Raw genomic sequence first — 23,780 nt, 5'->3', positions numbered from 1 at the left:
CATCATTTCAGGACGATATTAATGCAATGTAGTATAAACTCGTCATGACCTCTTTTCGATTTTTTTGGATTATCATTTAAATTCACGAGACGGGATTGGCTTACACTGAGATCGGTGGACAGAGCTTTCCTTGGCGGCTTCCTCCCGCGCCCACCGCCATGTCTCATTCCCATTGGTACCTGGCAGAGGGAGGAAGGGGCGGAGTCACATACGGGAAGGATTCGGACCAATCAGAAGCAGGACGTTTGGCAGTGGTTACAGAGCGAAGTCAACCGGCTGCTTTGGGATCGCTTACCTGGTGGCCGGGCATCATCGGGGGCGCGTGGAGGAGGGGGGGACGGATCTGTGGGTTGTACTGGAGGGGCTGCCCGAGCAGCGGGTACCGCGTGTCACCTAAGACCAAGACCCGACACATTTAGCTACCACCGGTGCGGACACACGTATGCTCGATAAAGGTTACCCCACTCCGACAAAAAAGGCAGAGGCCGTGTGAGCGGGTCTTACCGTGGCCGGGCAGGAAGGGTCGGGAGAACTGTGGCATAAGCGGGGCGGAGGACAGACCAGGACGGAGGTTCTTCACATTGGTCAGGTGGGTGGGCGTGGGCGACTGGGCGGGCGAGGTGGCGGGGCTGCCCAGCTGGGGACTGCTCTGGGGTTCAAATTCAACACTCGGTCAGCTGGTTTGGTGACGTTTTTGAATTCTCCTTATGAATGTATTCTATTGGGCATATGCACTTCATTTACAGAGAGTCCTTGGGTGCCCTGAAAGGTGCTTTTAAAATAAAACGTATTATTATTAATTAATAATAATTCATAATTATTAATAATTATTAATTATGAATTATTATCATCAAAACTAAAATCATCCATCAAATTGTTGCTATGAAGAGCAATATGTGTGTGCGCGTTCGTGGCCCCTTCTCACCCATCGGCTGCACCTACGCATGACAATGTGCGGGTCAAACCAGGGCGAGGGGCCGGCTTACCTGCGAGGTGTCGAGGGACGAAAGCTCCGCGGACTTGGGCATCCTCTGGTGGTCCAGACTGTAGTACTTGTGGTGCTTCCACTGGGGGGGGGAGTGGGGGCGGGGCTGCTGGCCGTGGGGGAGCGTCAGCTGCATCATCACCATGCCGCCGCCCGGGGGAGGGGGGACACCTGTCGGCGGGGGGGCACACCCGCACGGGTTAAAAGCGGATAGCGCCGCCGCCGCCAGGTTAGCGGCCGCCAGGTGGGTGGGTGGAGCGACAGCTCTCCGGATGTACACGGGCGTCGGAAATGTGAGTGACTGGGAAGAGGGGTGACCACTCGCAGCGGATATTCAAATAGAAGAGACACTTCCAACGTTGGAATATTTAATTGGGTCCAGTTATGACATTTAATGAGGAAGGATGACTAAAACGTGCCAGTGTGCCTGAATCTCAAAACTATTTGAGTAAGTCGATGTACTACGAGCCGCTTGCAGCAACGCACACCATCTTATCGCAAAGATAAGCATGTTATCCAGGCCAAAAACAGCCTCGAAACTTTTGCCTGAAGGTCGTAAGCCGGTCCCCAGGAAACCTGCGACGTCAGGTCCCGGCTACTGCATTCAGTGGCAGGGTACGAGCCCGTTATTATACTGCTGCTTTTAAAGCGGCTGTTTGCCGAGTCACGCGGTGGCGTCCTCTGCAGACACTGCGTCTGTGTTTCAAGGGCAGCCGTGGCGTAAATACCACATAATCACATCAGAAAACTTAAACCCGACTTCCATTTGAACAGCGGGCTAAAAGAGCTTTTTACCATTTAATGTTTTTCTATATTTTAGGAAGGTGTCGACGGCGCAGCTCCCTCGAGCCGTTATTCCCAACACGTCTGCTCTGTTCCCGGTGTGAATAATGGGACGACCGTTCGGGAAAGACAGCTTTTATGTTCAGAGTCGAATTCACGATGACTCAAATTAGTGAATCGTGAACAAAACGGGAGCCAAGACAAGTCAAGTAATCATCTGGGAAGTCAAGGAAAATCCCCCAAAAAGTGGAGTAATTAACTACGCTTTTGTTTCAATCAAGCATGATTCGATGCCGAGTTGGCAGAGAGTGAGTGACAACACGGAGCTCTAAACGGTGGACGGCCGGGGAGAATCTAAACGTTAGCGAACGTTAGTGAACATTCAAAAACGGAGTTCGCCTTGAAACCCACTCCGCCGCTGGATAATCCCTGCACAGAATTAAAAACATTCTGACCACCTGCTTGGGTAGAGCAATCCAATTTTGGCGTGCTAAGGAACATTTGCCTCCACGGTATAATTAGCTCCCGAAGAAGGAGAGGGGGGGGGGCATAAAAGCAGCAAATTAGAATTCAGAGATCCGGCGGTTCCCTTCAATAAGGACCTGGCCGGGCAGAAAGCTGCAGAGGAATGACTTTTTAATTACCACCCCATATCTGTTCAATAATTAGATCGTTAGGGCTGGAGAGTGTAATTTCAATTAGCACCTTGAAGGCCTCTTTGACGCACACACACCCACAGCCGAAATGGAATTGGGGGGGTGGGGGGGGGGACGGCAAAGCAGCAGAAGAAGGAGAGTGGATCACAGTCGCCTAGACGTCTACATCACTACCTTCCTTTTGTTTGCACCTTGTATTATTGGGCTTGGCTTTGGAGATGAGAATCTAGCTCGCCCCCTTCAGCTTTGAATGGAGTCAATCCATTTTGATTTGCCGGAGAATCTCGGTGCGAGGTAATTTCTCTTGATGACAGGCTCTCCTTTTGTCTCGTGAAATCTAATTTCCAGGGCTGGAGGAGAGGATCTTCTGATTTGGAGAGGAGAGCACCGCGGACACTGCCGGGGCTTAATAAGGAGGCCAGAAGGCATCAACCGTGGCAAAGCCAAAGAGCCCACGCGCCCACACACACACAGCCCCCTTTCCCTGTTAAATAATCAGTGCACTTTTGGTAGATGTTGGATTCATCAGCGGTGTTGCTAGTCTCAACATGAGCCATCCTTTGCTGCTAGTCACAACATATGCAGATGTTCCAAATAAAAACAATTAAAGGAGGGAGAAGAAAAGACGGATGACTTTCTGCATTTCCTCCTGTGGAACCCAATTCACTTCAAAAGTCACACGCATTCACCATCATGTGGTACTTGTGAAACGTATTGACCATCACCAATCGACCTAGCTCGGCTTATATTGGACATGTGCTCAAGCTCATCTCAATTGGACAAGTAAAACGATAAAAAACACCCATGCGCATAATCCAATCAGCAACCTTTTTTCTATAATCTGCTGTTCTTTAGGTGTAGCATATTTTAGAACCCAAATAACACCGAGGTGTATTTGCGACATGACGGACCAGATAAAACTCCAGACCACGCCCGGGGCCGCCATCGAACCGGTCAGAGAGAGGGAGGACGCGCCCGTCGGCGGGGGAAGCGGCCACGCGGGGGCTGGTAGGTACCTGAGCACTGCTGGGTGGGGTGCTGCTGCTGCTGGGGGGCGCAGGGCGACGAGGCTCGCGGGAACTGCATCTGCTCCGAGCCGGGAGGGGGCAGGAACCCCACGGAGGAGCTGAGCGGGGGGGAAGAGACCGAGGCAGAGACAGAGAGACATGAGCTGCTTGACTGGCACCTTGTTTTTCTCCTTCTTATAAAGCGGGATAAAAACAGGATTAATTAGCTGAGCGGAAGGGGGGGGGGGGGGGGGGGGAACCCAGGCGATCCATGTCAAACCACCGCATGAGAACCACGATAAATATCCCCGCCAGGTGCCGGTGGGGCCAATCTCTGGGTGGCGGAGGAGTGAGTGGGGGAGGGGGGGGTGCAGATCCAATTTTCAACAAAAATCAAAACAAATCAACGGCCATGGGCATTTATCATAACACATCACCACGGTAACCAAATTGCGGCCGCGCCGCTCCTCAGATGTGCGGCTTCGGCGAGGCTCCCGGGCGCTGATTTAATAAGGACACCGGGAGCCGGGTGAACGGTGATGCGTCAGCCCAAAGGCCCACGGGCAGCTGCCGGAGACAGGCGCCGTGGCGGCGGCGGCGCCTTGAGGAATAGCGCCGCGTCGGCGCAGCGGGGCCGGGCGTGAAGGATGGCAGGCAGAGAGCGCCGCTCGCCACACGGGACCGCGGCGGTTATATTAAGACCCACTGGATATCTGCTCTTATTAATCATCCAGAGCGTGGCCTACTAAAAAAAGGGGGAGTGGGGGGAGGTGGGGTGGGGGGGAGTGTAGCAGATGGCGCTGGGTGCAGTTGAGCTGCGGCGCCTCAAAACGTTGCTTGGTGATGACAGAATGAACAAACGGGTGCGGTGAGTGAGCGGTGGCGTTCTGACGGAGCGTGCTACCTGCGCGGGACGGGCCCCCCCGACGCTAACCGATGTCCTCGCCGTGCATCACAATGCGTGTCAAAATGTTAGAAGCCCGCCCGTTATCTCGTGCCGCGCCTATATCTGACCCTACAGCGGAAGGGAGTGCTTTACTATTTTAATTCACCGTTAAGCCATATTACGGGAGGTTTCAATATTTTGCGTAGCAGCCTGTTCTGAAACCAGCATGTTTTCTGTTTGACCAGACAAGAGGCGATATTAAATAGCTACGAGTAGACAAGGAAGCAAAGCAAGAGTTATTAAGGCTACGGGTGAACCATGGGTTAAGATTGTGCCGTGGATTTGATGAAACATCACAGATTGAGTTGCTTATAATCATGGTGGCGCATTGTGTGGGAGGGGGCTCAGTCTGTCCGTGTAGGCTGTCGGTACAAGCTACGATCAGCACATCCTGTGCAGGGAGCTCAGTTGGTCACAACCCCGTCTTTAGCGTCTTAAGGGCGGCGGCGGCGGCGTACCCCATTGAGTTCTGTTGGCTGGGCGTTAAAACACTGTAGAACACCTGGACACCCGAGCCAGGCATGGGGCCCTGGTTGGACTGGCTGGGGATGAGGATGGGCTGCTGGTAGGACTGCTGGGGCACAGCCTGGGACCCCTGGGGCATGGACACCTGCCACAGAAACACACACACACACACACACACACACACACACACACACACACACACACACACACACACACACACACACACACACACACACACACACACACACACACACACACACACACACACACAGTTATAGCCTGGGGATAGGTTTTGCCTTTACACGTATTTTTTTACAGACGGGAAAGTTACAACAAGCCAACTGTATGAGTGCTTTTATTTTTAATGAGGAAAATCAAAAGCATTCCTGAATTCCCAAGACTGTGCTGGATTCAAATGAGGTCAAACTAATCAGGCTCGAGCAGCATATCTTGATGATCGTTTCCTTTTAAGGACGGGAACACCACAAAAAAAGCACACAAAAACCCTCCTCGTTTGTAAGGGAACACGCACCTGATAAGACTGCATGGGAAACTGGACCATCATGCTTTGCATCTGATTTCCCATATTGCTGTGCTGGCCGCTGACCATGTTTTGACCCTGTGGCTGTTGTACAGCCATCATACTCTGTGGGTAGCTCTGCGCTTGGCTTGGCATCACAGTTTGGTAACCTGGAAGGGAACGGGCAAGGGAAAAGACACGTCTGAGCTTCAGCACAACGTTTAAACAAGCAGACAGATTGTGACTGCCGAGCGCAATATAGGGGAACCCGCGACGATAGGGTTTTGATGAACGCAGTCTACCATCAAAGAATTATTCCTTCAACACAACAAAACATTGAAAAAATAAATAAAAAGGTACACGAGAAAACCAATGACATGAAATCACATTATAAAGATCCTTGGACCGGTTGGGTTCGACACGTTTTCTTGCTTTTCATCTTTCTATTGCCGACGTATCAGTGTCAAAGGCAGTGGGCAGCGTGTGCACCGACAGAAGTGCTACCGGCGAGGGGAAAATTCAATACGTACACAAACACATGGAATAATATCTCTCCCTTCACTGCAGATGGGAAACGGCACAGACAAGTGAAAATAAATAAATAATAACAATAATAAAATCAAGCCGATAGCAGCCATGTGCAGGCTGGGGGTTTGGTGGGCAATTTTCAATTTTCTCCCAGCTTTGGGTGAGAGCGACGGCAATCAATTCAGCCGAGATGAGACGGGAAGTGGGACAAAGGGACCGGGAGGCCCCAGCAGGGCGAAGAGGAGGCCGGCCGAGGCTATTTTTAGGGCCCCGTTGTCTCGCTTTCATTTAGGGACCCAGCACAAATCCTATATAGAATTAAACATTCTCTCAGCGGGTTATTGAGCGGTGAGACAAAAAAGAAATCTAACCCTGGTCAGACCCACTTGACAATTGTATCCATCAGTTCACAACCCATCTGACCAGGTGCTCAAAGAGGGTTCCAAGAAGCGTTGTGAAGCGTCAGACCGTCATCTCTACCACCCCACCTCCCCATCATATTATTAGTGTCCGTCGACACAAAACCCATGCATGGCGATCTTCTACAAAGCAACACAACGTCCTGCTCAGTGAGAAGCCTAGCCCCCAAAAGACACTGACAGTGCAGCAAAACATGCTGTACTCAAACCCGTGAAGATCCATTAGTAAATCAGGATGTTTAGGCAAGGGTGAGCGACTCCTTTATTACAACCATGCATCATAACGCCAAGCGTTTGGAAATGAGAGCAAACGCGCGTGCACACACACATCGTTTTTTTAACTGACGGGAGGCGGAAAAATTGGAAATTACGCAAAACAGTTTGGGTGCGAGACAGGAGAGCGCTCAGCGCCGGATCTTCTGCCGTCCAGGAGAAGAAGAGGAGAGGAGCAGCAGGAGGAGGAGGAGGAGGAGGAAGGAGGGGCAGGAAAAGAGACCGGTTCACTGTGAGAATCATAGGGCCTCTCAGACAGCGCCCCGGCCCCGTCCCCAGACACTCAACGCCCCGACACCGGCAGAACCAGCACCCCGCGTGGACCACCTGAAAACACTCACAGGGCAGCTTGGGAAAGACAAAAGACCCCACACCTCGCATCTCGTTTCTCCCAAATAAAAAGCACCGAAAACACTTTCGTCCCCGTACCCCCCCCCCCACCCGAACCGCATATCCATCCTCCCAGAGTAAAGAGCAGCGCTAGGGAGGAAACAATGCCCCTCGTGTCAGACAAGGAGGCAAGATAATGGCACGGGAAGAAAAGCCAGTGCGGCGCCGGTGTAATTAGCCCCGTGCACCACGTCTCCGCCCCCGCCGGGGGGGGGGGGGGGGGGGGGGGGGGGGAGGCTGGGGCCCCCGCCGCAGTGCCTGAGAGGGGTCCATTGTGGGGCTGCCACGGGGACACATAACCGGAGCAAACATGGGGCTGATGAGAGCCTCCCAAACAAACAAACAAAGAAGAACAGACAACACCACAAGGTAAACACCTCACAGGGAGAGGACGGCGGGGAGGGAGAACAACACAAACAATGAACAATAACCGGAGGAAAAATAAGGGCTACGGACGACGTTAACCCAGGAAAAAGCTAATGTGGCACACAAGGTCAGGGAAATAGACAAATGGCTCCCCGCCAAGGAAAAAAATTAAACACCCATTTAAAGACACGGGGGGGGGGGGGGGGGGGAGTCTGGGTGTCTCAGATTACTTCCCCCGGGGTAATTACCTGTCTGCTGGGAGGGGTTGATGGTCTGGCTGTGGGGGCCGCTGTACTGGACCGTGCCCACCGGCCGGTACGGCTGGCTGGAAAGAGGGTACTGTCCAGGTGCACAGTAGCAGGCCGGCATCTGAGGAGACAAGGAGGGGGGTGTGAGCAGGGGCACCGGTCCAAGCCTACATGGGACGCTCCGATGTCAGCAGAGCCCCGCTAGACCCCCCCCCCCCCCCCCCCCCTTCTCTGTGGTAAAGTGCGATAAGGCCTCCTCGCTTTTGCGTTTTGTTATTTCTCCAATTAGGGAGGGGAATACAATAAGTACTTTTTTTAAGATCCGTGGGTCGCCAACTCGACGACAAGCGAAAAAGATGGTGCGTTACTTAATCTGGTCTATTATCCTAACGCAGGTACCCCCGCATTAAGTTTTCATCGGCAAGATTGGCAATTACTTATTTTATTGAACCAATGGTTCGTGAAATGGAGAGACCCCATTTAGCGTCGCAACAAGCATTTCAGATGTGCAGCAGATTAGGGCTTTTGTGTTAACTGCTCAAAACTCCCACAAAAATCCATTGGCGCGGATTAAAGGAAACAAAACAAGCATCAAGCACCCCTTAACCGCAGAACATTTCACGGATGCGTACGGAAATCGTGGTGTTCCGCTGAAGAGCAACGGCAGACAAACAGAACAAACAATAGAAAAAAGTAAAACATGACACGACGAGGACGGCTAATGGTTATGCTGTTGTCAAGTCGTCATGGTTACGGGGGGGGTGGGGGGACAGACGACGTTCCTACCTGCTGCATGGGTTGTTGCATGTACGCTTGCTGCTGCTGCTGCTGCTGCATGGAGGGCTGGTTGACGGCTTGGGGGGCGGCGTTGGAGTAGGCGGGGCCCGCCACAGACTGTCCTGGGGGCGGGGCCACCATGTAGCCTGCCGGCGGCTGCTGCTGCTGCTGCTGCGGGGGGGCCTGGAGCACCACGGAGGTGGGGTACATGGCAGTGTGTGCCTCCCGGCTCTCACTCGACGGCTGGCGGCCCAGTCCCATGTGGCTGAACTGGGGCCCCAGGTTGTCTTGCTGCGGGGCCCCGGAGAGAGGGAGAGGGAGGGCAGAGGAACAACAAGCGCGTGCGTCAGAAAGGACCCAATGACATGCTGGCGTTGCTGCAACAGCTGAACGATTTGAATAAATGATTTCCCCTCTGACGGGATAACGGGGGGGGGGGCAGGTATTTTTACAACGTGGTTTACGTTCGTCACCGGGGAACGGCGATGGGCCGCTTTGGGAATATCAGCGATTCTATTCAGAGAAATATTCAATTTAACATCTGCCGCCGGATTAATTATTCATAAGGGCCTTCTACAAATTTAAAACCCTCATCAGCGGTTCAAGGGGATTTCACTGGGACGGCAGGTCGGCGGTGTGGCAGACTGTCATCAGGCGGGTAAAGGGCAGCCCAGCCCATTCATAATGACGCCATTACTCATGTATCGACAGCTCAGCTCGACCACGTCAACGTCGACGCTCAACTCTTCATCTGCTTTTAAAAAGCCTCATAAAATGCAAACTATGTAGATGAGACGTGGGTGAATTTAAAAACTCCATAAAAAAAAAGAAATCTAAATCAAATCTGTCTCAATCAAAATTTCATCACGTTTCCAAAATTGATACTGATATACATATAATGGATTTAATGATCCGCTGACAGACACCCAACACATCAATTTCTCGTGTTTGTTTTTGCCAGCGAGTACACCCTGCCTACCGCCCCTGGTTTTCCAGTTACGAGTCATCCATCATAATCCATGTCAAATTATACAGCCCGATCCCAGTTGGCGGGGAGCAGTGCCTGGGAAGCGAGCCCCCTCTTGGGCCCGGGCACCGCGGGATACACACTCGCTACAAACAAAGACAGCCTCTTGATACGTCTTCAGACACGATGAGAAAGCATTGATCACGCTTCATGAATGACAACCGACGCCGAGAGAGACGCGAAGCGCGCGCTTAATGGGACAGGGGGAATATGGTTAAAGAACTGGATATCTTCCTCCATTAGCGTCGTGTCGACCCACAGTGCATCACTAGGAGATGCCGTTATGCGGTCTGGCAGGACTAGATACTCAGCTACTGCTCTAATCTTTAGTCAAAAAAAATACCAAACACTAGAGAACCTAACTCACACATTAGACTGAATGTCATCCATGAATGATATTATGGTGTATTTCACCATGATAATAAATATTCCAGCCTCCTTCTTTAGGCATCTCTTTAAATATTCCCCCCGCCCTCCCAAAAAAAGAGTTCGGTTTTGCAGGATGACTACCGAAGGACCCTGTGAAAACACCAAGTGAGGGACGCTCGACCACAGGAAGATAAGAAGACAAAGACAAGGAGGGACCAGAAGTGTGTGTGGGAGGGGGGGGGGGGGCAGGGGGATGAGGGGATGAGGAGAGAGAAGAAAGGCAGGTACCACAGTGTATGGTTGGTTAGGGGAGACGGAGAGGAGCTGCGGTGTGTAAGAGACCGTCGAGTACTGGACAGGCTGAGTGGAGGGCTGGAAGGACCGGACCGGCTGAGAGAACACACACACACACACACACACACACACACACACACACACACACACACACACACACACACACACACACACACACACACACACACACACACACACACACACACACACACACACGAAGAGAGAGAGGAGAAAAGATTTATTTTTAGACGAGGACAAGAGTGGAAGAAGGGGAGGGGGAGGAGGGGCTAGGCAACGGGTGGTTTAGTAATAGACGGGATATGGATCCTGTCTCAGTCAATTAAACATTTAAAGAAGAAGAGCTAAGTGTCCTAGTGGAGCAAGCAGAGGAAAGGGATATTGGTAGAGGCAAGAAGTATAAAAGGCACGGGCAAAGAGCAAATATGTGAAATAGACAGTGGAAGTAGTCTGCGAGGAAATGTTAATGAAGAGGAAAAGTCCCCTCGTCAGTGGAAACATTTTTCAATCAGGAGTAATGAAAATCCTCGTTGGCTTGTGCAAAATCTCTCTAATCTGCATGAACCTCATCAGCCCGGGTCCCTCTGAACTCGATGGCGCACTTGTCTCCCAAGTAATCACAAGGGATTCGCTTCCCCCCTCCGAAAGAAACTGCCCTTCTGTTCTGCCCCCGTAGGTTGTGTGGCAAACAGAGGGGTGGACTCCATTCCCAGTCCTGCCATTAACTTTAATGAAGCCCAACCCTTACCCCCCCCCCGGCTAAATGGAAAAATAAATACAACAACAGATAAAGTTAAGTTGACAAGGAGCAACACCGTGGCGGTGGTGAAAGGATGAACGTACGTATGTGTGTGTGTATGTGTGTGTGTGTGCTTGTGTAATTGTACACGCAAGTAAGTGCAAGTGCGCACAGTAGTTTCTATTTCTGGTTACAATTTAATTATGTGCATTGCTGTGCAACATGTTGGCCATCCAGGAAGTAATTGGGTGCGTGTGCGTGGCAGGGTCGGTGGAGAACGAGGACGGTGGATGTGGGGCGGACCTGGGAGAGGAGGTGGTTGGCCGACTGGTGCTGGTGGGGGCCGGGCTGGGCGGAGGGGGGTGGCGGCGCGGACAGAGGGGGGTGGGACTGCTGACTCCTTCCCTGCTGGGAGGCCAGGCCAGGGTTGTACACCACCGCCGTGCCGTCTGGGTTGACAAAGGGCTGGCCTGAAAAGAGGAGAGTGGGGGGGGGGAGAGAGGGGAGACAATGGATTAAAGTCAAAAAATGAATCCGCCTTTGGTTAAAGGCTGCATACATGAATAAATAGGGACCCGGGGCTGTCTCGATTGAACATCAAAATTCGGACTTGGCGTCCGTCCTGTGAGTGCGTTGGAATCTATTAACCGATGGGACAGGGCTTTCTCATGCATCCGTCTGCCTGAGTCGATGGGTAGATGTGACCAACTTCCAAAAATCAAATCACGGTTTTCTTTTCAAACTCTGATATATACACTGAACTTTGAGTTAGGTTTATCCTAACGTGGTAATACTTGTAAATACCATCAGGATCTCAAAAACAAAAAGTGCATTGAACAGGAAAAACAAACGACGCATCATTGCCAATTATGTACCAAATCTAACATAATCGTCATCCACTGTAACCAAATTAAGCCAGGGCCATCAAGGCATCAAATGTACTGCTTTACATCTGCCGAGACGTCTTTACTATAATAGTTCAGCAATTGGGATTCGCATTAGTGATGCCCGCCTTCGCTAGCGTTTCCCTGAAGCAGTTCAGAGCCCAACGGTCCAGCACCGCACTTCTGCGGAAGCCTTCAAAGTTAATATTTACGTTTGCCTAAGCCTGGAATACGAGGGACAATACAGTCAAGGCACATTGGGTGCGAGAACCACAAAAGATCCAGCTTAAGACTTGTTAAAGTCATTTTTAGTCAACATTTATTATAATTCCTCCCTCCCTCCCCCGTCTTACTGGAGGTTTATTATCTGAATTGCTAATGAAAAATAATACGCCTAGTCCTCTTACGAATTTCCTGTGCTGATATTTCATGAATCCATTCATGCGTGAAATCCGCGAAAATGTTCACAAGGAGCTACAGGCGGATAGTGAGCACACGCTTTTGAAAAGATATCTTTCTGTCGCGGCGGCGGCGAAAGAATAGGAGTGTGCTTGACAGGAAGTAATTAACGCCCATTTATCCGTGCGCCGGTGTACCATTAGCATTCTGCCGGGCTCCTTTCCTTGTTCCCGTTAGCGGCGAGGCGGGGGATCAGCGGTAGACGCTGTCGAAAATCCACAAGAATGTGCTCCGCCAGCGCCATCAAACCTCCCTAGGCTCGGAGACGCTCTAATCTACGCCTCCCGCGCGCAAAAGGAGCGCGTCTGCAATCGAGGGGGGGGGGGGGGGGGCTTTGTTAAACTCCTCCGTAATAAAAACGTTACTTCCAGTCCGAGCCTCTGCTCCTCAAGACGACGTCACGCTGACCCAGAAAAAAAACACCTTGTCGTTTCGGTTTGTGCGCCCGCAGGTAGTCAAATTAACTCTGGGGAGGGGGGACGGGGGGGGGGATTTGTGGCACGCTATAAGGAGTTCCTATTTGCAGACTCCTTACGAAAGGTCAATAAGCACTTTCACACCCTGGTTGACTTCGAAAGGAAAAAAGGGAACGATAGAAAAACGCATTAGCGCCAACCCGTCCAGGCCGGCCTTATCGGGCCTGTGCATATTTAAAAAGGTGCACGCCGCTAAGGAGGAATACATTAGGCATGTGGAGGGCCACGCCGTCAATTCCTCCTCTATATTCAATTAGGTGTACAGTGCGGCTTCATCATTTGTGTCCGAGCGAACCCCGGCGGAACGTGTTTTGGCCGTCGCCGGCTATATTGATCTTGCTAGACGGCTATCATTTTTCAAAGTGCCGACGGAGGCGATCCGCAGCACGGGGGTGGAAGGGGGGGGAGAGCGAGCGGGGAGACGTGTGGGGGGGGGGGGGGGGGGAGTGTGGGATCTCATTTGCATGTAAGGCTCATCATTAGATGTAGACCTCCGTGTGGATTTGGAAGGATTTGCCGAGCAGAGACGGCGCGTTGCTCTGGCTTTTTTTTTTCTGAAAAAGGGCAATCAAAGCGGCACAACTACTTTTAATTATTTTACTCGGAGAGAAAAGACTCGTGACTTAATGGCTTAGAACTTGCGCATTAATAATGCATGATGCTCAGGTGCTCTCCTGAATGGACCCCGCAATTGAGTTGGCAGGGGGGGGAAAACAAAGAAAACACACCCCTCAACCACGGCAACTCTCGTTCAGAGGATTTATTTCCTCCAGAGTCTATCAAGGAAGAAAAAAACAGCAAGAGTTGGGCCCGAGGTGAGATTACCATAGCGATGTGAGTACGGTTAGTTTGAAGGTTAAAAGAAACAGGAAAACACACACTCCTACAAAACACACACACTACCGCGCAGGCAGTGAAAGCGAGAGACCGACCCCTCCGAAGGCAAAGCCAACAACAGGGGAGGCGCTAGTCCCCCTGGTGGGGGGGGGGGGGGGGGGGGGGTCAGAGGTTACCAACCTGTGTGCGGGTTGACCAGGATGCTGCCTGGGGGTATTCCTGCGGCTTCCAGCGGAAGCAAATAGTAGCTAGTAGTGTTAGTCGTGGAGGTCGGTAGCGACGGTGGCTGCGTCGGTTGAGGAAGAGGAGGAAGAGAAGGAAGAGGAAGAGGCAGAGGAAGAGGCAGAGGAGGCGGCAGGGCCGGGGCCGGGGCAGTCACGACGGCCGCCGCCGCCGCTGCTCCGCTCCGGCCCACCTCGTACGACATGGAGCTACTAGTGCAGAGGAGCGGGTAGGCCACCGGCCCCGCCCCCCCGTGGCCCGCCGGCTGGCTGGGCGGCGGCGGCGGCGGCGGGGCGGGGAAGGGCGGCTGGGAGCGGGAGAGCGATCCCGTAGAGGAGCCTATGCTACTAGACGACTCGGAACCTGGGGGAGAAGGAGGAGGGGAGGAGGAGAAGGAAGGCCTTAAACCTCCGGTGCAGAGCAAAGACCTCATGCATTAAGAGGGATGGGGGGAGGGGGGGGGGGGGGCGAACATGCAAGGGCGTTGGTAGGGATGGATGGAAATGGGATGAAGGGCGATGAAAGCGATGGCTGCCGACACGGTGAGAAGGACAAGAGGCTGGTGGGAGCGGTAAAGCGACTGCGGTCGGGAGCCATGTGCGCCACATTGAGGTCAAATATCGCTGCGGAATTTATAAATCTAATTATAATGAATTATATCTAATTATCTATGGTAATTACCCATGGGAGAGCTGCTGCCATAAAGCGGGTCTGGGAGCATAATGATGTCACTAGCTTGACATGAGATGTCATCTTTTCCATTAACGTCTAGGAGCCGTTTCCCGGCGTCCCTCCCGATACACGCCGTGGCTAGGGCACGTGCTCAAGCTCGTTTAGCGATGGGACAATAAAAGGTAATGTGATAGAATGGGGCGAACGTAACTCTTTTGATGGGTCAATAAAAATCCATTGTTTGCATTGGCAAAACAATGTTTTTACTTGGGGGGGGGGGGGGACGGACGGACTCTGCAGCCGTGTCAAGTCACCCATGGATCTCAACAGACTCCTACGTTATATCGGTCAAGGTGGCTTCTTGTTCATTCGTTAACATTCAAGTCAACTTGGAGCCGAGCAGCTTTCGGAGAGGGAGCCCACAGCGATGAAATTAAACAATTTGCAACGCAAAAACATGAAAAGCGAAAGGAGTTCTTTGTAACAGCAGGAACGGTGAAAAAATGCTAGGGTGAGCGAGTGCACCAAAAGCAGAGGCGGGAGAGGTTGGGTGGGCCGCAGTGTTCGACGCGCCCTGCTACGGAGACCTCAGCAGGTGCCCGGGAGCAAGAGAAGCGCTCCATCAATGTCCTGGTCCTGAGCCCCGGACAAGCAAACCAAAAAAATAAATAATCGGATTGATGCGATGCAGGCCGGGCAGATTAAAAATGCATGGATTTAATTTTATTCTCGCCCCTGCCTGCAACCCCTGCTTGTACTCGTACAGAGTAAAGCAGATTCCAACAACTCAAATGAATGTAATAAATCAATGTAAAACTCAAACAATATGGTGCAGCGACAACAAAGAGCCAGGACCAAGGGCTTTGCCATTGGCAGATGCAGTTCACTCTGGACTGGCACTCTCTGGCCAGTCCCGGGCTGTGGTGAGCGAAGCGCCAGCAGCCAAAGCCATTGGATGAATGTGTGGTTGTCTGTGGCAGGCAGTGAAACGTCACCGGCCAGGATTGGTTGGTGACAAATGTTTTTCTCTGCATGCCGGGTAGCAAACGTTTACATCAAGCCGCTCAAGTCAGCCCTTACATCTTTAATCTTTCTGAAGGGAGATGTTCAATGGAATAAGTTTCAGTCTCAGCAACAACAGCCCGAGTGAAACCATGGCTTGTACAATTAATAGCCATGTACTCAAGGCAATCTTCTGCATCGAATTATCTATATTTCTTAAAGCTTATTTTTTATTACTAGGGTTAAAAACGCAGGGAAAACACCCACCGTGTTGTAACCTTGAACAAAGCCATTTCTCTCTTTCTGATTGGCCACGAGACTTCACATGGTCGTGTTTGGATGCAAACATGGTTGCGCGCATGCGTGCGTGTGTGCGTGGGACCCTTTAGGTTCTGAGAGCCGGGCGGTGTGTGTGGTGCGGGCCGCGCTCACCGGTCTTGGAGAGGCGGCCCATGCTCTTGCTGCTGGCGGAGCTGTCCCCGCGCATGAGCACCGAGATGCCGCTGAAGCTGCTGGCCTTGGTCATGGCCGGCCTGAGGTTGCGGTTGGAGCTGTCCGAGTCCGTGCTGCTCCACGGCCGCGGGTCGCCGTACTTTGGCTCGTTCTCCGAGCTGCTCTGGCGGCTGTTGGCCGAGCGCCCGTCCTTTAACCTGGAAGAACACCGCTTACCGGTTAATCACGGGCTGGTGGACCAGATTGAAATGATCCGAGACATGTGTTGAACTACAGCGGATATGTGCTCCTGCAGAAGGTTTACTTGTGGTTTACTTGTGGTTCAGTCAACTTAAAATGAAAATGAATAAATTAATCCACTGTTTGTTGCTACCAAATATGTGAAAATCAAACACGTGTTGACACAATTGGTATCTATTTGTGTGTGGCTCTAAAACAAACCAAGGTTCCACTGTACGGTTGACTCAATAGCTATATTATACATCTATCTTTGCTCCGTGCATTCATTTTCTGTTTTTGGGAGGAAGAAAGCTCACCTAAATACTTGGCGTCTCTGCTGGGTGCTGTTGCAGACGTCATCTTCTTGTATCCTGGGGGCATACAATATTTTCCTTAAACCGGAGCCAAGCTGTTAGAAAACGTGCGTGTTTTACTCAAATAGACCTCATCAGATCATCAACACCCTTGAGGGTGGGACGTACCTTTTATCGAGTGCAAAGCCGTCATGACCCTAAAACACAGAAACACCCCAAAAAGTTAAAAGAGGGCCGAGTGCATTTGACAAAAAAGCAAAACACGTGTTCATGGACAGATGGGACGGCCGCGGTCCATTTGCTGAAGGGGAAAAGGGGGGCACTTGCATCTTGAGCGAATATCCTGTCTCTTGCCCGCTGGTACTCCTCCTCACGCTCCTCGATGGACTTGCTCCTTCGGTCGTCTTTCAGCCGCATGCGCATCTGCAACAAAAACACACAACGCCATGTTGGAGAACGGGCTCTGGTGGGGCACCTCCCCATTATCACACTGCAGGGCTTGTTTGAGTTCCAGAATATTCATTAAAAAAACGACGCGTGGATCGGTCCACATCAGTGTTTTGTCTGAGTAGAATATTATTATAGCGTTGTAATAACATTTCATTTGGCTTATCATAAGGGGTATGGTTCAAATGGATTGCTTGTAGGAGTAATATCCTTTCATTTTGCGATGTATCTGATGGACAAAGTAGTAAGAAAAAAAATTCTCCTAAATAAAGTCTCAAAACGCCCGTTAGATTCATCCTTGAGGCAGTGTGAATATGAATTGGGTATTGTGATACAATAGTTTTTCTTCAATGATTAATTCTGCTCCCTGCTCAGAGCTTGTTTTAATTAATGGCGAGAATGATAATAATTCGAGAGCAAATGGGACGATTTCTCTCCTTATCTCCATGCACACACAAACACACACGCACGTGCACGCAGACGCACAAAAACACACACACATTAAATCACAGACATCCCAGGGCCTGGGGAGTGAAGATAGCAACTATAACGTCAGCGTTTCAACAGCTAACAGACCAGACAAACACTGAAAGGAAGGGTTTTTTTCCCTTCACGTCTGGTACGAGGCAGATTGCCTGTCTGCAGTGGTGGTGTGCAGGTGTGTGTGCGTGTGTACACCCACCATGTTTTCATCCCTGTCTGAGCTGGAGTTGTCCCTTTTGAGAATGTAGCGTTTCTGGAAGTCATCCGTCTTGTCATCTTTAATGTGTTCCGAGAACTTCTGATCAGGTCTGCGGGGCGGAGGGGGGGGGTCAACATTTAAAGTAGTCACAGGGGTGTGCAGGAATAAAACCCAAGATGTGCACGTCTCATAAAACCCAGCTTCCCCTTGCAACACCCCCACACCCACCCCATAGCAATATTGAAAATCGCAGATAATTAAGTTTCCACCCAGCCCCCGACCCCCACCCCATAAAAAAATCATTTTGCCAGGGCTGCACGGAAAAAAAATCTGTTTTGCCGGCACGGAAGATATGGGCGTCTGTAATTTCTGCAAGTCTAAGCCGTTTGAATTAAAGCAGGTTGAGAAATTCAATTCCTCGAGCAGAGGCGAGAGAATGATTGTGTGTGAAGAGGTGTGTGAAGAGGTGTGTGTGTGTGTTCAGAGGTTTGTGTGTGTGAAGAGGTGTGTGAAGAGGTGTGTGTGTGTGTGTGTGTGTGTGTGTGTGTGTGTGTGTGTGTGTGTGTGTGTGTGTGTGTGTGTGTGTGTGTGTGTGTGTGTGTGTGTGTGTGTGTGTGTGTGTGTGTGTGTGTGTGCAGAGGTATGTTTAGAGGTGTGTGTGTGGGTTCAGAGGTGTGTGTGTGTTCAGAGGTGTGTGTGTGTGTGTGTGTGTGTGTGTGTGTGTGTGTGTGTGTGTGTGTGTGTGTGTGTGTGTGTGTGTGTGTGTGTGTGTGTGTGTGTGTGTGTGTGTGTGTGTGCGCAGAGGTATGTTTAGAGGTGTGCGTGTCTGTACACATTACTCACATTCTGGTATTGCTAGTTTTGTTGATGATGACAGATTTGCCGGTCTGATCGACATTGTGATCCAGGCCGAAGTACGCAGCGACTCTGTGCAACAGCATTCTATGGTAGGAGGTCATCGGAGGGAACTTCCTCTTCTGGCTTCTGAGGGAGAAGGAAAACATGGTAAATGGATGGTGGGGGGGGGGGGGGGGCTAAGGACCATAGAGAGAGATAGAGAGCGCGGGAAGGGAAGAGAAGCAAGCGAGAGGAAAAGCGCAAGAGAGAGCGAGAGAGGGAAGGAGAGAACTAAATCAATAATTCAGCGCGGACTAAAAGAAGACGATTAGAAAAGGGTTTCTTAAGCGGCGGTGGCGTGGCGGCCCGCCCGCGGTCAGATCTCATTAGCGCCCGCCGGCAGCGGCGCGCAGACCCGTCTCTGGGAAATTATGCACGGTTTAATAGAGCCGACAGGGGCGCAAGCTTATTCCGTGGAAATGTGACCCAAAAATACAACTTACTCGTTATTACTGATGAAGTCGAGGATGTCCTGTTCCAGCTTCAGCAGCATCATTCTGTCCCTGGGAGGGATTTACAGAACAAAGAATTATTCACAGACTCTTTCAAAGACATTATGACATGGTGGCTTCCTAGACAGTTTTTGTAAGCGCTAGGGTTAGAAACAGGGGAAATAACGACCATATGGCTCTTTAAGCGGAACTTAAACACCCCGTTAGATGACGAGGCCCCTTATGCAGGGCACGGTATAACAGGTACACCAGTACCGCTCCAGAAAGACAGATAATTTGTCTTATAAGCGTGGTCCTCATCCCAGCAAACACAGTGGACTGGCCCCAGCCATCAAAGACTCTTTCAGCGGGTTTGTGTGTACACACCTGGGGTTGTTTTTTAGCGTGTTCACCAAGAACTCGTGGAGATCAATCCCTGTGGAGTCCGTGTATTCCTGACTCGAGTCTGGAGGAAAAAGGAGGGAGGGGAAAGGGGGAGGGAATAGCAGGCTTGGTTAGAGATGGTCATTGGTAGATATTTTTTGTTCTAGTCTTAAAGGAATAGCGTACCGAAAGTACATGCAATGCGAGTTGCCAACGAACAAAACACAAATGAGTCTTTATGTTTGGGATGCCTTAACCACCGGTGTTCATGGTTACGAGCCCACCTGCTGGACCTCATTAACACCAACCCTTAAATGGATGGTGATAACGAGCCCCAACAGGCGGCAATGTCGGGAGCCCCCCACCTCGAGACAACAGCTTCCTGGTCAGCTTCTCGGGCCGCTCCTGCTTGTCTCCGGCCTTCTCCTGCTCATTCTTGGTTGGGGTCGGAGGTTCCTCTTTGTCTAACGATTGGCTCAGCTTGATGGAAATTTCAGCCTACAAGATAATGCAAAAATATAAATGACGAAATGTGACACGGCCAATGTTTTCAAGACCCCACGTTCGATGGTTTATTTCTTTACCAACAAAAATTGGTAAACAATGAATAAACATTATTCAGCTGAAATACAAATGAATAGTGTTCGCCGGGATCTGCATTGGGTACGGCCAAACCCAAGCAGTCCAGATCCTAATACAAGGACCATTGGAAGCCAACGTGGCCCAGAGTGTGCAACCCTTGCGGTTTGAATTTGAGGGTGTCAGCAGCAACCATTCATCAGTAGTCGCCTAAAGGCTGTTCTGGCGGAACAAAGACAGAGGGGTTGGAGAATACAAACTCAAAACACGTAGGATAAAACTAAAACTATACCCAAGTACTAACAGCCTGCGGGGAGTATGCTCAGTTTTACAATTTATTCATTTCCCTTTCTTTTACTATTGGGACCAACACAAACAGTGCTGAAGGGTTAGTTTCCAAAGTTCCTCGCTAGTACTCCGTTAACCAGGCGAGCGGTGTGGTAGCCAGGCGGGGGCATCCTGAGAAAGCCCCCATCTGTATCAGTGAAGTGGCAGATTGTGCCACTCTCAATCCCCAACGCTCCAGACAATACGTGACCCTACGGCGCGCGGGCGCCGGCAGATTTTCCCTCCGTACCCCCATTCACTCCTTATTAAAGAGAATCTGCAGGCTATAAAAGGCCTTCCATTTCACCATTCAGCGCGGATACAAAAGCAGTGCCGAGCGGAACAAGCCGGCAACAGGCTGTTGTTTTTGGTTCTCTTTTTCGTGATAAGTGGGGGCCAAAGCTGTGGTGTTTACACAGTGGACAATGGCGGCCTGGAGTAAATAGCATCTAGTTAGAGACCGGCTCAACGTGCAGGAGGTGAGGAAAGAGGGTCTTAAAAGAAACCCTATTCAAGCCCCGTTGTCAATCATAATACGATACAGGGGAATATGTTATGACATTTTTAAAAAGGCAAAAAGAACTGAAAGCACTCGTGTAAAGTGCATTTTTTCTTCAGTAGACGGTGTAATAGAGATGATCTTTCCTTTACGGTAATAGAGCCACACTACCCAACATCCAAAATGTTGTCCCAAGCCTGTTCCAGGTTTCAAACCTTACTTTTCCACTGGGCAAAATGAGTCTGACATCAGCAAAGGAGCAGATCTGTGACACTTTACAACCGACTCACTTTAGGGTTTAAGTGCAGCTGCTCTGTACTACCCCTTTCTGCACCATGTGTTTGAACGTTATGGGGCGATAAAAACATTTCAGAAGCACTCATGGGCAGTGAAATGCCGTTGGGCCCCAAACTCCAGCTGTTTGGTGGAAGAAGTTGTGGGTTGGCTGGGGTAGGGTGGGGGGGTTATGGGTGAGGGACCAACAGGAGATGGGTGGTAGGAGGGGATAGGAAGAGGAGGGAGAGAGAATAGAGAGGGAGAGGAGGAGGGGGGAGAGTTTTACCTGGTGTTCTCCAGGCAGATCAGTGGTAAAAGGGGGAGAGGAGGACTCTTCGCAAACAGCCAGGCTCCGAACTAACTTTAACTTTGAGTTAGACTGGGGGAGAGTGGTGAGGGTTAAGAAGAGTCAGGATGGGACAAGAGAGATGACACCACCACACCAAGCACAACCGAGGAATAGGGGGTTCGTTTTCAAAGAAAATCAAAAGGGTTGGAAATTAAAAGTCAAGCTCAGTTAGAAAGGAAACCATTTCCCCGTGCGATGCAAGCACAAAACCAAATTACGGATGAATTATCGATTGTTGATTTTTAAATACAATAAAAAATGACACACTTGGTCAAAGATGCAGCATTGTTAAGTGAGTCATGAGTCCAAGTAGGTGCATGAAATGTAGAAGACAAGAAAATAACAAAAACGCATCCATAGATACCCTGAATACCCGATACTCCTGAATATGACATATCATTATCCATTACAAGATACATTTCCAAAAGCCAAACTCACAAACGCAAGTCACACAAAACACAAAAATCCATCTACATGGAACGAGATGGGAGCGGGTTGGATGATAAGCAAACACCGGTTACAGACATGCCTCTTGCAACTGTACCTTGGCCCGTTTTCCTGACTGTCCAGGTGTTTGCCGCTGTACGGTGGTAGGCAATGAGACAAAATGGATCAGATGAGACGATGAGCGGCGCACAGCACCGACGTCCTCAATGGCCTTCAACAGCGACTGTCAAATCCATTTCAAATCTACAGCGTACGACCGCGAAGTGCTCTCTCAGTGTACGTGTGTTCGTGTGTGTTTGTGTGTCTGTGTGTGTTTTTAAATCTTTTTGTACAGACAGAATGGCTCGATCGTTCAAGGTCACAAGTCTGTTCCAAGTCATCTAAAGGCGGTCACACTATGCAAGCATCAAAGTGGCGCTCCTTGTCCAGCTGCGAACAACAGGATTAGAGGTTCTGCAGGGAGATGGTGCAGAGGATAAAACCCTGAGGGCTGATTGGTCGCGAAGGTGTGGCGCCACAAAAGTTTGCCTTTTTTTTTTGAGAGCGAGAATCTCGGCCATCTATGGGGAGCCGGTCACAAACGGCTATTCTCAGCATCCCGTGTGCAGCGAGCCAAGGCGCGCAGCGAAAGTGGCGGCAGCAGATGGCGGCGATGACATCCGTTGTGCCGCCCCAAAGAGGTGGCGGTATGGGAGGCATTGGTTGGATGCGCAGGGAATCTTATTTGATGTGAGCTCATGGCACATGAAAACACCGGAGGCGGGGGGGGGGGGGGGGGGGGGAAGAGAGGCAGGGGGGCCTTTCGCGGCGGGTGGAACTGGTGCACAAAAGTACTAAAGGGGAAAAAGCATGCAGAGATCAGAATGCTTTGAGGGCTATTTAAGAAGAGGTGCATGCTGGGAAATGTCCCCGCATCGACGCGGTTGTGTGCCGGTATAAATGTTTTTTTAAATAAAAAAAGGCCTGGCCGTCACACGTCGCCCTCCCTCACGGCAGCGCCACCATTTTAACCTTCAAGCGTACAATAATAACGGGGCCGTGGTTTCTGTGGTACGGCCTCTGCAGGTTCTCATAACTCAATTATCTGACAATTGATTGGTTGTGCTTCGCCAGGAGACTCCCAAGGGCCCCTGAGCCCCGTGTTGTATCGGAAAGCAATTATTTCTCCTCTGCTGCTCCGCTCGCCATTACTAAGCCCAATAATGGAGCCAACACCCCCCCCCCCCCCCCGACGTCCCCTGTTCTGCCCCCAACACATCCCCTGAATGTCCCTTACCACATATACCTTTAGTTCACTCCCATGGCACACAACAGGGGCCCCTTCAAGCTGAAACGCCAGACCTACTATGAGCAAATTGGAGTGGCTCAAGGTTGATTGGAGTCCTTGATGGGGACGCTGGGTGCACGGAGAAAAAAGAACAGGCAAGGGCCTATGGGGAAGAGCGGGGGGGCCTCAACACTAGACTAGAGGGCCTTGAAAGGGGGGGACCTGAAGACCCCGGAGCTCCTTACCTGAGTGTCGTTCCTGTCGGGGATGCAGCTGGCGTCCCTGCCGGGCTGGGGGGAAGGCGGGAGCAGGGGGGGCGTCGGCTGGGACAAGGGCGGAGCCGGAGCCTGGGCTTGGGGCGGAGCCTCCGAGGTGGGCGCGGGCTCGTCGGCCGGCGGCTGGGGCTCCCTGCCGTCGCTCTTGGTGGGGCTGACGTTGGCGCCGTCGGGGATGTTCTCGTCGTTGGCGGAGGCGGCGGCGGCGGCGGTGGTGGTGGTGGTGGCGGCGGCGATGACGACAGCCACGGCCGGCGCGGCGCGGTTCTCCTCCGTCTCCAGGCCTCTCATAGTGTTGCGAGTCTCTTTTACAGTGACAGTTTCAGACATCCTCATGAGAGAAGGCTACTTGGAGCGTCTACCAAGAGCTGGAGACCTGAGGGGGGAGGGGGGTGAGAGAGGATGACATATGAATGATATCGCTTTGGACGACATTTTGGCATTCAAGCACCGTCGTTCTTAACCTAAACACTTTCTTTTAAAAAGGGGGACTTTTGAACGTGTCATTCCAGACTTCACTTCAAGGCCCCCCCGCCCCCTTTAAACTGAAGGGCGGCCCCAGCCGCGTCTGA

At 51.2% G+C, this 23,780-nt stretch overlaps 1 protein-coding gene across 7 annotated transcripts in view; it reads right to left on the bottom strand.

Annotated features, from left to right (window-relative positions):
• The window catches only part of LOC115533072 (R3H domain-containing protein 1), a 53,377-nt gene that overhangs the window by 2,183 nt on the left and 27,414 nt on the right, over positions 1–23,780 (bottom strand). For 2 of the 7 annotated variants that reach the window (XM_030343271.1, XM_030343272.1), the window contains exons 3-26: positions 23,179–23,584; positions 21,764–21,799; positions 21,157–21,249; positions 19,555–19,687; positions 19,193–19,271; positions 18,818–18,877; positions 18,321–18,461; positions 17,478–17,586; positions 16,676–16,771; positions 16,517–16,545; positions 16,352–16,405; positions 15,795–16,012; positions 13,647–14,051; positions 11,114–11,280; positions 10,048–10,149; positions 8,373–8,654; positions 7,587–7,707; positions 5,375–5,532; positions 4,836–4,987; positions 3,441–3,550; positions 987–1,156; positions 505–649; positions 296–393; positions 105–179 (exon numbers count right to left, since the gene is read on the bottom strand). In XM_030343271.1, coding sequence (XP_030199131.1) covers positions 105–179; positions 296–393; positions 505–649; positions 987–1,156; positions 3,441–3,550; positions 4,836–4,987; positions 5,375–5,532; positions 7,587–7,707; positions 8,373–8,654; positions 10,048–10,149; positions 11,114–11,280; positions 13,647–14,051; positions 15,795–16,012; positions 16,352–16,405; positions 16,517–16,545; positions 16,676–16,771; positions 17,478–17,586; positions 18,321–18,461; positions 18,818–18,877; positions 19,193–19,271; positions 19,555–19,687; positions 21,157–21,249; positions 21,764–21,799; positions 23,179–23,544 — 3,399 coding nt within the window. In that variant the 5' untranslated portion in view covers positions 23,545–23,584. Of the gene's footprint in view, positions 1–104; positions 180–295; positions 394–504; positions 719–986; positions 1,157–3,440; positions 3,551–4,835; positions 4,988–5,374; positions 5,533–7,586; positions 7,708–8,372; positions 8,655–10,047; positions 10,150–11,113; positions 11,281–13,646; positions 14,052–15,794; positions 16,013–16,351; positions 16,406–16,516; positions 16,546–16,675; positions 16,772–17,477; positions 17,587–18,320; positions 18,462–18,817; positions 18,878–19,192; positions 19,272–19,554; positions 19,688–21,156; positions 21,250–21,763; positions 21,800–23,178; positions 23,585–23,780 lie in introns of those variants that run through there. The other 5 variants (XM_030343273.1, XM_030343276.1, XM_030343277.1 and 2 more) reach the window with 5 other exon arrangements.

The sequence above is a fragment of the Gadus morhua genome, chromosome 20 (assembly GCF_902167405.1).
Source record: "Gadus morhua chromosome 20, gadMor3.0, whole genome shotgun sequence".
In the NCBI taxonomy this organism is placed as follows: Eukaryota; Metazoa; Chordata; class Actinopteri; order Gadiformes; family Gadidae; genus Gadus; species Gadus morhua.
This window is presented reverse-complemented; position numbering and strand designations above follow the sequence as displayed.